Below are 13,586 nucleotides of genomic sequence, written 5' to 3' on the forward strand. Positions count from 1 at the left end.
CACAACAGGACACAAGGGGCCCATGCTGAGGCACAGCTGTGGCTGTGAGAAATACAGAAGTGATTACAGACTCTTGGGTGATGTTTTCTATGTCTTGGTGCCATACGGTAGCTACAGTCGCATGATGTCATTCTGTCATATCAAACACTAATAATAATAATACACTTTATTTATAGTTACAAAGTGCTTCACAGGGCTGAAACCGAAATGAAAGGATTTAAAACATTTCAGGAGGCCATGAGGCAAACAAAATCAGACAATTAAAATGACAGTGGAATACAAGACCCCCAACAGTAAAGACAGATGTATTGTGTAAGAATGTGGTACAAAGCATACAGTATGAATTCAATCCGACACGCAGTTTGCATGTCAGGGCCTACAACCAGATAATACAGAGAATGTTCATATTCACAGCACTTTATTGATATTTTTATTATTGATTTATGTTCCTCTAATGACTTTATCCATCCGTCCATCCAACACTTCAGTCCACAGACCTCAACAACATCTGGCAGACTGCCATAAAACACAATGACCTCTCCTGACCTTTCATCCAGCACTCCTCACAGCTCAAAACTACCTCTTGACCTACACTTTGGTCCAGAACCACACATCCCTGACCGGAGTTTCCAAGACATTTTCAGTCACGCTCCCCAGACACTAAATCCTAACATTTTTAGTAACCTCTCTGACCTTCCCGATTACAGCAACATCATACCAGAAGAAAATCTCACGTATACACTAGATATATCTACATTTATTAAGCAGTTGTGTAATTTATTGAACATATTCTTTCACACCACTGGAGGAATGTTTTTTCCTTTTCACCTTCAGGACAATGTGTCACATTTGCACACAGGATATCTCATGACTTCTTTCTACTGTCATGACTTTTAAGTATTAAAGCAACTAAAATGATGACAGAGCATTTTATCCTGTTAAATCCGCAGTTTTTGTTTGCTTCATGCAACAATTTCATATTGTGAGGTGCAATTCACATCACGGCCTCTAGGGGCTGCTAGTGGGACTTTAACATTTATATTTGTTTATAATGATTGATCAATGAAAGTATATTGTTTTACTATGTTCAGACTCTAAATAAGATAACATACTATTCTCATTGAATTAGTAATGATCATGTGTTTCAGTTTTAAGGCTTTCAGGCGGTAAAAGTAGATAAATATATAAGTTCTGCTCGCTTATGTTCTTGCAGACATTGAGTTTGCGTTGCACACTGTTGCTTCAGGTGAACGCATCACACTGTTTCTAAAGAGGAAGAAAGTGCCACAGATCATGTGACAGTTCCCTCATAAAGAGACTTATCGAGCAGGAAAACGCAGTGAGGGTGAGTTCAGCACAGCAGCGATGACACCGACTGATCAAGGCAAGTGGGAAACTTTTCATCCTCCTTTCACACCTTCCATAAAATCAGATTCTCTGCTTTATGTTCGTGTTGGGTTAGTTCTGGAAGGAAAGTCCGGCAATAAGAAACTCTAACGCGAATTTACTTTTAGTTTCGTTTTTATGTTTTTCACCGAGTTTCTTTGTGTTCAGACTTCAGGTGAACTTCTGACGGTCAGTTATATCGTTAGAGTATTCTTATAATACTGTTACAGGTTAATAGTGTCATTTTAATAACGACTTTAGGGCGACAATAATGTAGTTTATTGTCTATTCTAATAGAATAATTCTATTCTGTAATTAAAAACAATGTGCTGCACACCTTTGACACAGTATACCCTTTAAACCATTTCTTTCTTTCTTTCTTTCTTTCTTTCTTTCTTTATATTGTTCTCATTAGTATTTCTGAAAAGAGTAATGAGATAGAGAGAAGTAACCAATGAAGGCCGAAGTGGTTCAGTTTAATGTTACTCAACTGATCTCAGTGTCAGTCACTGGAGGCTCTGCAGTTTCACATTCTGGTTAAATGTCACATTTCAGGAATAGATTTGGGTTAATCTTGGTGTTAGGTGTCAATGTAATAACATTACTTTCCCCTGTAACTAATTACTAATACATTTAAGAAAGTTACAACCTTACTTTTAATTTGTATCCAACAGTCCAATCCCATCCTTGGATTCATTTTTGTAATGGTGGAGGAAACTAGCTTGGAACATGGAAACGCTTACATTTAGAGACTGGAAGTATTCCATTACTTTGATTTTAACAAACTGAATTTGACCGAAGTAAGTTGGAGTCGAGTAGCCAACCCAACACTGTTGAGGAGACTTTGATTCTCAGCTTATTTTTTAAGATGTTCAGTGGTTTGCCGTCCTCCAGTGGAGCAGGTGAAACTGGTAGATCTACATACTGAACTCTTTATTAAAAGCTGATTCTCTCTCCAGTCATCTACAGCTGTCTAATATGCCAATCATTAGATTATTCATTACTCATCTTGATGCTCAGTGACAGGCTGCGTTTCTCCAAATTTCTTGCTTATTCATTAGTTTCAGTTCTGGTCTTGTGACAATTGTATCACTCGGGGATTTATAGCAGCTTTGCATATTTGACAGTGATACTGAGGCGGCTGCTGACCATCGGACCGAGATCTTGACGCCCAAATCTCACACTTACAGTGCATGATGGGAGGAAGATGTTGTTAATAGTCTGCTTCGTCAATGTCATTATCAGAATGTGCAAATCACCTAAATGTAAAGCGATCTACAGTAACACCAGCACTAACCATAGACTCAAATATAGGTTGAATCAACACCTCTAAGGCACAGTGTTTGAATCTCGTGAGCTTCACACAGACTGTCCAAAGACTGTAGGCCTAGTGATGTGGTTGAAATCATTAACACAGTGTCAATAACAGTAAGTGCAAATAATGCATCAATACATGTATCGAAATCTCCTATTATGATCATTTTGAGTTTTCAGTGTTGAAGAAAAGTACATTTGGTTTATTTTTAAGCACCACTAACCAAAACCACAATGTTTAACCAAGTGCTTTGAGTTGTCTAAACTTGTGTTGTGCGGGTGAAAAATGAATTGATCTATACAATAATAACTTGAATTGAATATGAGGAAATACATTTTAGGTTAGGAGAGGACTCACTTAGAACCACATGTGTTCTTTTATAAGCTTTTATAAACAACTGTGTACCTTTACAGCAGTTTAGTAGACGCATATTTGCTTCCAACTGGGCCCCAACAATGAGGAGGCACAAAATCTTCTCCTTTCTAAACATATCTGTGGCCTCCATTACTGAGGTTTGTGCCCTAGGTGCTCTGGGTGATGTATTCTTTTACAACTGTGCAGTGTGACGCCAACATTTACTATATCATATTCTTTATTATGTATCATGAGCTAGGCCTAACTAGGAAGTAAGTGATGGGGTTCTCAACTAGAATGCACTGAAAAGACAAAATCTTACCGAAAGTGACATTAAAAATGCAACAAAAAGATTATATTTGTGCTTCTTTATCTTTAATTGAGTTGGTGTTTGCTGCCCTCCTGATACACAAGCACATTCACACACAGGAAAGACATACTATAAGACAAAATTAAACCTTGTGGGTGTAGAAAATAAAGGTCAGCCATGACTCTGTGTTGATGTGTATCTGTTTCTACCTAACCGTCAGCCAGAGACAACACATACCTGCAACCAACCTATGGAAACCACTTCCTCCTCAGCTGACTGCATGACAAACACAATAACTGCACTGGATTACTGTAGTAGTTTTCTACAAGCATTTCTTTAAAGGCAGAGCGGCTCTAAATGCAAAAATTAGATGAAACCTAAGTGGAGACAGTTTTTCTTAAAACTAGATAAAGTCAGGTAAGAAGTCGAGTTGTGAGATGGGACAACAACGTTGGAATCTAATGCTGCTGCCATGAACTGAAAAATGTTTTTAATTTAATGCGACCTGGGGACATTTTGTCACCACCAGGTCCCCCAGTCTCTGAGAAGGGAAAACCATTTGTATGTTTCTGAGTCGAGTCTTGATCTCAGGCGGTTTGTTTTCTCGCTGTGTCAGGCAGCAGCCGTCGGATCAAAGGTGAGGCGACATCCTGAGGTCCATGTCTGTGTGTGTGTTTACAGGCAGGATGCTGGGGAGCCTGATGCTCGTCTCCCTGTGTGTCGGGGCGGCAGCCATGTTTGAACCCAAGCTGGATGCCCACTGGAAGCTGTGGAAGATGACACACGGGAAGAAGTACCAAACTGAGGTATTAGAAATAGTGTATGTAAATATGTAAGAGTTTTCTTTTCTGTTTGTAGGAAGCAAAATCCATATGTGATTTATCGTTAACGTATACAGTATTTGACCTTATGCACTCTTCCTGTACGTCTTGAGGTGGAAGATGTGAGCCGCAGGGAATTGTGGGAGAAGAACCTGATGCTGATTACCATGCACAACCTGGAGGCCTCGATGGGTCTTCACACCTACGAACTGAGCATGAACCACATGGGAGACCTGGTGAGACACTGGTTCACGCTTCTGTTTTACACTGAAGGGAAAGAAGGTTTTATTGATTTATGATTATCACTTTTATACATTAGTGACCATGGTATTAATGACAGTGGAAAGGCCATTGATACAGACTAGATAGAGAATGACTAGTTTAAACTTTGAAGGTCAGCTAATCATTATAATAACGTGTAGTTCGGTTTATTTTTATATATGCAGGAATACTTACAAAGCAGCAGGCAGCTGGACCCCCAAGGGGCCCCAGAGGCTCAGTGTTAGCTTTCTGTCAGTAGGTTGACTGAAATGAAATGAGATACAGCTTTTAGGGGGATATGAAACATTAAAGTTCAGTGTTAACTATAAACCAAATGTGTTATTTCTCCTGTTAAAGCTGCAGAAGGTAACCCTTAAAAAAATAAACTTTTTTGTCATATTTGCTGAAACTTTCATCGTCACAGAAATGTTGATCAGAGCCGCTTAAACTAACTGTTGCAGCGCCTCTCACATAGAAAGCTTCAGATAATCAGGAAATAAATTACAGTAAGTTTGCTTTAACCTTGTGCGGAATGTGAATTAATAAATGTTGATGCTGAGAACTGGGCTTTTACTTTTTACCCTTTCATAACTTTACTTTGCTTGTGAAACTATAGTTTTCATGGCCCAGGCCTTTGAGACTTCACTGAATTAATGAGATTAGTTCTGCTCTTAGCTCGACCACTGATCCACAGCTCCTCTTGGATGCGTTCACCACATACATTATGTAGTATAATATCCCACAGTATATTCTGACTTAATGAGTGACTAAAGGACTCAGACTGCATACCGGCATATTAACTACATGATGTTTGGTTTGTGTCCTTTAACCTTTCTATTCACAATCCATGTCAGAGATTCTTTGGAAATATTAAAACTGACTATGAATCCTGTTTATTGAGCTTTATTTACGCCACAAGAAACATGGCTCACTGAACCACGGTGGAAGTAAACTGAGTTCACAGTAAAACTGCTCCAAGGGCAGAAAGTTGATACTGTAAGTAAAGCACAGAATGAAACATGTTTATCTGGTTGACTTCATTGTCCTCTTTCGGTGTACTAACAGGAATGTTATGTGGAGCAAGTTTGATATTTTTCCTCTTGTTCCTGCTATAGTACAGGGTTTTTATTTCCCAGAGAGAAATTGTGACAAACTTTAAATCCAAATAAATAAAGTCATTATGGTGAATGTGTTAGCAAAGAATTTTTGGATTAGATTACAATTGTTTTGTAAACCAATGGAACGGAGCTGGACTGTGGACAAATACTCTCAGAAAATTAATAAAATGAACAATAACAGTTAGTTACTAAGTGTACAGTGTGGAATTAAGAACCCTTTTTGTGACTTTATTCTTCATCCTATGTTTATATTTTTTTATATTCAAAAACATTTTAAATGACCTTTTTTTTAAATGTAAGAAAATGTAGGAATTAGGATAATCAATTTTACAGCACGGTAGCGTCTAAGATTTTACTTCCAACTTACACTAGAGCTCAAACAGTATGTCAACGGATAGAAAATGAATCACCAATCAGTCTACTTTGATTACCAATTAATAATTTCACTTTTTCTTTTATTTGTCATGCAACAGTAAACTGAATATATTTGAGTTTTCATTGTAGGTTGAATAAAACAACACATTTGAAGACTCTGGTAAATACTGATGCATCCTTTACTGTTTGATGATGATGACGATACTTCATCGTCAGATCGAGTCTAAACATTTTCTTGAATCCCATTTACATCAGAAACGAGAAAAAATGAAGAAAAGGAAGAGATATTTAAGGGCCTTCAATGTACATTTGATCTGGGATTAAGCTCCATATTTAACTTCAGGGTTGACTGGCACTTCAATAAATGAATATATCTCACACATTTGTGACTTTAGATGATGGATTTCAGTCCAGTCAGAATGAAAAACGGACTGTTTACCCTTTTATAAGAGTTACATTTACGACGGTGCTAAACAAATACAGGCCATTTGAAACTGATCTCAGTGCTGCTCATGTCATCAATTATTATCTACTTCCTTACAGACACAAGAGGAGATCATGCAGTCTTTTGCCACACTCAGTCCTCCTACTGACATCCAGAGGGCAGCGTCTCCCTTTGCTGGGACAACAGGCGCCGATGTACCAGACACCATGGACTGGAGAGAGAAGGGCTGTGTCACCAGCGTCAAGATGCAGGTAAAAAAAAAAAAAAAACGTGTGTTTCCATCAGTGACTCATATAACTCAGCATAAGGACACAGTCAGCAGGATTACCCGGAGCTGCTGGTGAAAGCAGAAACATCAGGGGTCTCGCAGTGATGCAGTCATCACCGCCATCGTGCTACCAGTCTCAGTTACCACACTCCTCGTGTCCCTCATCGAACCGCTTTATTGTTCACACGAGAAGTCGTCACCACAACCGCCTGTTTTGCAAGATTTTTTTTCCACATCCACTTTGTTTTTGGTGGTGAAGAGCTGTGAGCTCACTGTCTGACATTAACACCAGAAAGTTTAGCACACCCTTAACCGCTGTACATTTTCTATATTTTAAATTATTGCACAGTTTACACCCACTTTATCATTTTTATAAATTACTGTTCCAGGATTTGAGTCCTAATGGAAACAAACGTTAGAAACATCTTTACAGCCTTTGTTAGGCAGCTTGTTGCCCTCATAGAACCTAAATATCCATTTAATTTGAACTATACTTTTTACTGTCAAAATAGACAAATTTTAAGAGCTGTGTTGGAGCTACAGTACTACAGCATGTAAATTACATTTATGTGAAAAGACTCACTTGTTACATTATTTGTTTTTTCACATTTCTTGACGTTGCACAGACAGATATCAGCGGTAAGAAGTTGAAGACATGATAGACAAAAAGAAATCAAACCGATAAAAGATATTTTTGTGAAATATTAATAATAAAGAAGTGTATTTAAAAAAATGTTCTTGTTTCAAACTCTTCTAAGAAGCGGATTTACAATACGAAGAAGTGAAATAATCTCATGGCAGATTGCTTCCCAAGTTTTGAGGAGAATAAAAAAAAGAGATTTTCAATTTATTACAAACTCGTGTTGTGCAGATGAGTATCATTCAACCAGAGACACACAAGTATTGATTTTGGAGTTCCCTCTGTTCTCTGCAACATGTTAAATATAATTGACAAACAAGAAAAATTCCCAAAGAGTCAGCAGAGTTCTTTAACCTCTTAAACTCTGCCGGAGCCTCCGCTGGCTCCGTCTTTACAAACTGTTGTGCTGCCAAACATGGAAATGTAAAAAGTCTTTCATCCAACTTTAAAGCTGATAAATGTATTTTTTGAATTGTGTATGTGACATTACAGTAACACCACTCGTTTAAATCCAGGGTTCTTGTGGCTCCTGCTGGGCCTTCAGTGCTGCAGGCGCCTTGGAGGGCCAGTTAGCCAAGACCACAGGGAAGCTGGTGGACCTCAGCCCCCAAAACCTGGTGGACTGTTCAACCAAATATGGCAACCACGGCTGCAACGGTGGCTTCATGCACCAAGCCTTCCAGTATGTCATCGACAACCAAGGCATCGACTCTGATGCTTCATACCCCTACACAGGACGGGTGAGTCACTGGCTTAATCCTGCTGGTCAGAGATACAACAAAGGGATCTGGAAAATCCATCAAACTTGGACTCTAGGGAGTCTGTTTAGAACCTGTGGGAAACTGTGGGAAATGAATTTGATCTCCTACCAGCCCATGTATTGTGTTACGTGACGTTTCCAAAAATAATCTCTCAGCCGTGATGTTTGTGACCTCTTTGATTAGCTGTTAAATCACACAGTCCTCACACCAAGCACGAAAGGAGAACACAAAGTTATAACAAGATATAAACTGAGATAGCAGCATTCCTCTGGCCTCAGTTTGACAAACACGTCTGTCACATCTTTGATGAAGCAATCATCCTTAGCCGTGTTGGGAAGGTAATGACCAGCAGGTGTTCACCTGAGTGTACTGGAGCCCTGCAGAGGTGTAATACTAGGCAAAGGTATGGTCTTTTGGAACAAAGGGCCAAAAGTGACTAATCAGGGGATTTTTTTAAGGAAAGATGTGATATAAAAAGAAAAGATATTAATATGAAGATATGACAAGATCTTCATCAGCAGGGGGAGTTTGCACAGTTATCATTCAAAAGAAGTTTAAAGACTTTGCTACTAATAGAGTTCCTGTTTCCAAGGTCAAGAATTCAGTTTTAGGCATAACACATTGCTTGTGTTAATCAATCAATCAATCAATATTTAGATGTTTTTTGTGTGTTTAAGTTATGCATGTTGTTTATTTTGGGGCCACAGTGCAACAACATTGATGGACGGATTAGAGTTGATCAGAGATACATTAGTATCAGCTTATATGCAATATGTTACGTAAGGGGTAATACCTGATAAATTGTGTATTCCGTGATTGTAATGGATGATGAGGACCTGATTTGCCTCAGCGGAATTTATTATTTATTTAATAATGAAACTGCAACCACCTTTTCCTGACTGAAAGCTAAAAGCTCATCCTCCACAACGTGTCCCCCTCCCTGAAGCTTACTTTGTACTGTTTTAGCCATATGCCTATATTATAACTTTGTGTGTAGATTGGTAGATTAATCAATTAATTAATTTAAATAAAATTAATCTACAACATTTTTAATAAGTGTTTACGCAAATTCTAAGCATAAATTGCAGTTTCACAGGTTCCAGCCTCTCAAATGTGAATATTTGCTCGTTTTCTTCGATGTCTGTGACAGTAAACTGTATGTGTGTGGATTTTGGACTGAAAAGCAAAACAACACATTACCGTGGATTATCTGCTGACAATTATGGAATCGATAATGACAATAATTGTTAGTTGCAGCCTTGGAAACTGCAGCGCGAGATAGGTAACGTTGCCTCAGTGTTGTTCGGTTTCATGGTGGAAAGGAATGAAAGGTGACAGTCGGTGGTCGGTACTTACCCTCCCCATGAGGGGCCTAATGCTTATTTATGGTAAAAGAGGGATGATTGTTGTTCTCTTATGAAAGCTTCAGGACAGATTTTTACCGCGTGTTGTTCTCCGAGTTTACAAGATATTAAAACATGTTTTGGAGTTTTTTAAGTGGAAACATATAGGAAACCCAGTGCACTGAGGTTTACAGTACTCCTGTATGAGAAAACAATGTGGGTGTACGAGAAGTTAAGTCCGGCCCTTCAGGCTGTAGACAGCAACACTCTTCTCACTTGTCTGTGGTCTGCTGTTAATGTCTCTTTGGAGCAACAATAAATTAATCGGAGCGGACAACGTGTTTGTCCTCCAGGCTTCATCTGGTTCGCTGTTGTTGGTGTTGGTGTGGAGGAGGAGGGCAGTTCTGAGCAGATCCGACAGACTGTTCCAGCCTCGCGGAGGTGTTGTGGTTCTAATTCACCCGAAAAATAAATAAAAACTATTTTCTGTGATGTGAAATATACTCTTAATAAGCGTATGTGGCTGAAATTCCCTCTCTGACTCACCTGCGGAGAGCTGCAAAATGTAAAATCAACAGCTGAGACAATTAAAAAGTTAAAATTTTTCCTAAATGGACGTCACCTTAGTTGGTGAGTTCAGAGTTCCAGATCATTTGAGAAATTACTTTTTCTGCATTCCTATTAGGTGCTTTTTTTAATACCACCAGATCTAACCCCAGTTTGTCTGTCTCACTTCAGAATGGAGAATGCCGATACAACTCTAAGTTTCGCGCAGCCAACTGCTCCCAGTACAGCTTCCTGCCTGAAGGGGATGAGGGGGCTCTGAAGGAGGCGCTCGCAAACATCGGACCCATTTCAGTGGCGATCGACGCCACGCGGCCCACTTTTACTTTCTACAGGAGCGGTACGTTGCACATCATCAGCTGCACAGGCTCACGGCTGTATGACCTCTGTCGTACAGAGAGATCTTTTGTGGAGGGGTTGGGGGTTGCTTTTTTAAACATATATTCATATGAAAAGCTCAAGTTAACACCCCCAGAAAATCTGGCTTGTGATCACTTCTTGTGGTTTAACACCTTGCTGCAGAGATGCATGTGTGTACTCACTGTTAATTGTAGGTCAAGGTGCAAAAGAGCACACTGTTTAGTTTTCTTGAACTAAACACTGAATCCCTCACTTGCTAGTATAGTGTTTTACTGGCTTTATTTGTATATGCACTAATGATGATCCAACTTTTTTCTGCAAACTAATTTGTATAAAATTGGTTTAAAAAAAAAATACATTAAATAGAAATAAATACATTCCTGGCATAAATGTTTCTAAAAATAACAAATAAAATGAATATAATGAGATGGATTTTGACTCTTTTCAGGAGTGTACAATGACCCAAACTGCTCCCAGAAGGTGAACCATGGGGTGTTAGCTGTGGGCTACGGCACCCTGGATGGACAAGACTACTGGCTGGTAAAGAACAGGTGAGACCTCCACTAATAGTCCATACACGATGTACATATTGTTCTCATGTGTAGCTCCAATCTGGTCCCCTATGTGGTGCTTATTGGCTTATAGGACACAGGGGAAGTGAAACAGGGAAGTTAGAGCTCTACAGGAAGGTTGACTGTGTATCAACAAGCAAAGACCCGCCCCTCCTCTCGTTTCTCAATTTGGAACATCCTCAATTTCTTTCGTGCCTCCTGTCCTTTCGTCTGAGGCCCATTCTCGTTTCAGAGCCAGGATTTTACAGCAAAGGCAATTAGATATGACACGTTGCACAGCCGCAACTTCTGTATCCAAAGCATACAGCTGCGCATCCTCACGCATGATTCCTCCGGCAAGCCTCCTCCCTCCTCAAGATGCAGTTTAGGAATTGAGATGTTCTTCCAGATGGCGCGCTGAGATCGATTTCCGGGTCACAGGCAGGAGGACGGAGAAGAGAGAAGAGGAGGTGGTACAGAAAAGAGAAATGAGAAGTCTCACAGCTGTTCTGTTCAGGGTTTGGGTGTTTTGCTGACATGAGTGTAGCGGTTTAATAGACTTTAAGACTCAAGGTTGGACTAAGTCACAAAATCATTTGTGTGTAAGAAGGAGTTTCATTTCTCATCACTTATTGCATGACAAACATCACAATTTCCCAATCATTTACCGCTGACCTCGTCAGGCCTGTTTAGCTTGTATTAATCCTCTTTATATGGGTCTCACCACACAGTGTATTGCTCAATCATTTTGTTCTACAAAGGTTTGTTTTAGATGTATAAACATCATTGACTCTGTTGCTCCATATTTCATATAATAATATTTTTTTAAAAGCAGTGTTCTGTCTTATCTCCTGCCAGCAGACACTTTTCAGTACTGTTACCTTTCATTTAAATAATGCCATTTCTAAATGACTTAATCTTACCAATGATTTTTTATCACCTGTTTTTTTATATCAATCTAATTATTGAGGACAGCAGTGAGATGGCGGATGGGGTCAACCATATATGTAAATACAAGTTAGAGCTAAAGCTCACTGGAGAAGACTTGGGGCCTTAACATTTCTGGCTTTTTTAGGCATTTTATAATTTTATAAACATATCAAAAGCATTTTGAGATTTCGAACGAGTGTGACTTTTATTTCCCTTGAGACCAATTATTAATTATAGAGACAATGATATTCATGATAACTGTGTCATCTGTATCGATCAACTACACCTCTGCCCAGTCCCCTTTAACACACATTGTACTGAGGGATAGACAGATCACATAAAGTAAGACATAAACCAAATGTTGCCAGTGTTCACCTGTAGAGTAACTGAGTAACCACACGTTCATCCACTGCACATCTTCCATCGCCCACCAGCTACCCTTAATATAGAACACTTTTGAACACTGAAAATAGTTCATGTTAAACTATTAGCACGAGACGCTAAAGATTGATCGACTTCAGGCACGTGGATGACTTTCTCATCACGTAACAAAAACCTTGGTATATCCCGTTAATTATATTCTTGTGTTTTTCTCCTCAGCTGGGGGAAAACCTTTGGAGACCAGGGCTACATCCGGATGTCACGCAACAAGAACGACCAGTGCGGCATCGCTCTGTACGGCTGCTACCCCATCATGTAGCTGCAGCGGGAACTGAAATGAATCTGTTGTTAAACTAAGTTCCCTTCTCTCTTTTTCTTAGAATATTTTTACAGTTAAATCTCACTTTGATTACAACATATAAGATTTTCTCTTTTTAAGATCTGTTTTGTTTTTGATTCCTTTTTACAACGAAAGCCAAAAATGGCATTTTTTAAATACTACAGTATGACACTGAACTTGTTTTGTAAGACAGTGTGCTTGTTTGTGTATATATGGATGTGTGTGTTTGAATCTGTAATAAAGAGACAGATGTACTCCTTGCTGAGGCTCAGTCACAGTGAGACATGCCAAGTCTGGATCGATATATCAGTTTATCGATCCGCCCAATGTCTGCCTTTCAGTAAATATCAGGTCTGTGTTCTGTACCGCAGATGTGATGAAGGTGAATATCTGATTTTACACCGCCAGTTTCAGGTTTGTCAGTCTGTTAAATCTGCCATTAAAACTGTCTGAAAGGATTGCATTGACTCTATGGGAAATTGGCTTGTTGGTCAATTTAGCCTTTACATGTTACGACACAAGGAACGCCAAAATCAATACCCTACTGTCTCTGGTAAATATCTCCGTCCTGTGCACATGCTGATGTGATATGCTATAGTAGCTGCCTGCAGGCCAGTTACATTGTCTTGGCTAAGAAGAAAAGCCATTTGTTATTTTTTTTTTTTTCGACTGACCTTCTTTTCAAGCATTGAGTTACGAAAATGTCAATTGACCCTTCCTAAGTCCCGCCCCTTTTGGAACCACTTTCAACTTCCTCCTTTCCTGTACTGTAAATATGCTGGGCTTGCAAATTTTGAAGATAGTTAAGATAAAGCGACATAGTCATATCCTAAATTGGCAAAATTCTAGCTAACTAGCTAACTAATCTACGTTAATTGTTATCTACCTAATTTAAGATGTGACTAATGTTGCTTTTATCTTTTAACCAGCAAACCAAAATGTTCTTCTTTTCTATATAGAAGAACCGAGCACATAGCATATCGTAGGCTACAGGAAAAGATCAAATTGAAGATAGATGTATTCTTCAATAGAGAGATTTGTACGTAGCCAGGTTATGTGTTAC

General features: G+C 39.1%; 1 protein-coding gene across 2 annotated transcripts; it reads left to right on the forward strand.

Moving 5' to 3' along the window:
* The first annotated feature begins 1,225 nt into the window (after positions 1-1,225).
* On the forward strand, positions 1,226-12,783 carry ctss2.1 (cathepsin S, ortholog2, tandem duplicate 1). 2 transcript variants are annotated; one of them, XM_051406868.1, is made up of 8 exons: positions 1,226-1,388; positions 4,051-4,171; positions 4,300-4,422; positions 6,484-6,636; positions 7,809-8,033; positions 10,136-10,301; positions 10,770-10,872; positions 12,403-12,783. In XM_051406868.1, the coding sequence occupies exons 1-8, from the start codon at positions 1,366-1,368 to the stop codon at positions 12,500-12,502; spliced, it is 1,014 nt and encodes a 337-aa protein (XP_051262828.1). In that variant the 5' UTR covers positions 1,226-1,365; the 3' UTR covers positions 12,503-12,783. The 2 variants fall into 2 exon arrangements, with proteins under 2 accessions (XP_051262828.1, XP_051262827.1); XM_051406867.1 differs by lacking the exon at positions 1,226-1,388 and having other exon boundaries at positions 4,010-4,171.
* Positions 12,784-13,586: the final 803 nt, after the last annotated feature.

Source organism: Dicentrarchus labrax, unplaced genomic scaffold (assembly GCF_905237075.1).
Source record: "Dicentrarchus labrax unplaced genomic scaffold, dlabrax2021, whole genome shotgun sequence".
NCBI lineage: Eukaryota > Metazoa > Chordata > Actinopteri > Moronidae > Dicentrarchus > Dicentrarchus labrax.

What these genes read in the sequence shown, in the direction of transcription:
- ctss2.1 (XM_051406867.1), top strand. Translation starts at nt 4,025, where the DNA reads ATGTCTGTGTGTGTGTTTACAGGCAGGATGCTGGGGAGCCTGATGCTC. An exon ending in TCACCAGCGTCAAGATGCAG is followed by an intron (nt 6,637 to 7,808) that starts GTAAAAAAAAAA and finishes GTTTAAATCCAG; the next exon opens with GGTTCTTGTGGCTCCTGCTG. An exon ending in CATACCCCTACACAGGACGG is followed by an intron (nt 8,034 to 10,135) that starts GTGAGTCACTGG and finishes GTCTCACTTCAG; the next exon opens with AATGGAGAATGCCGATACAA.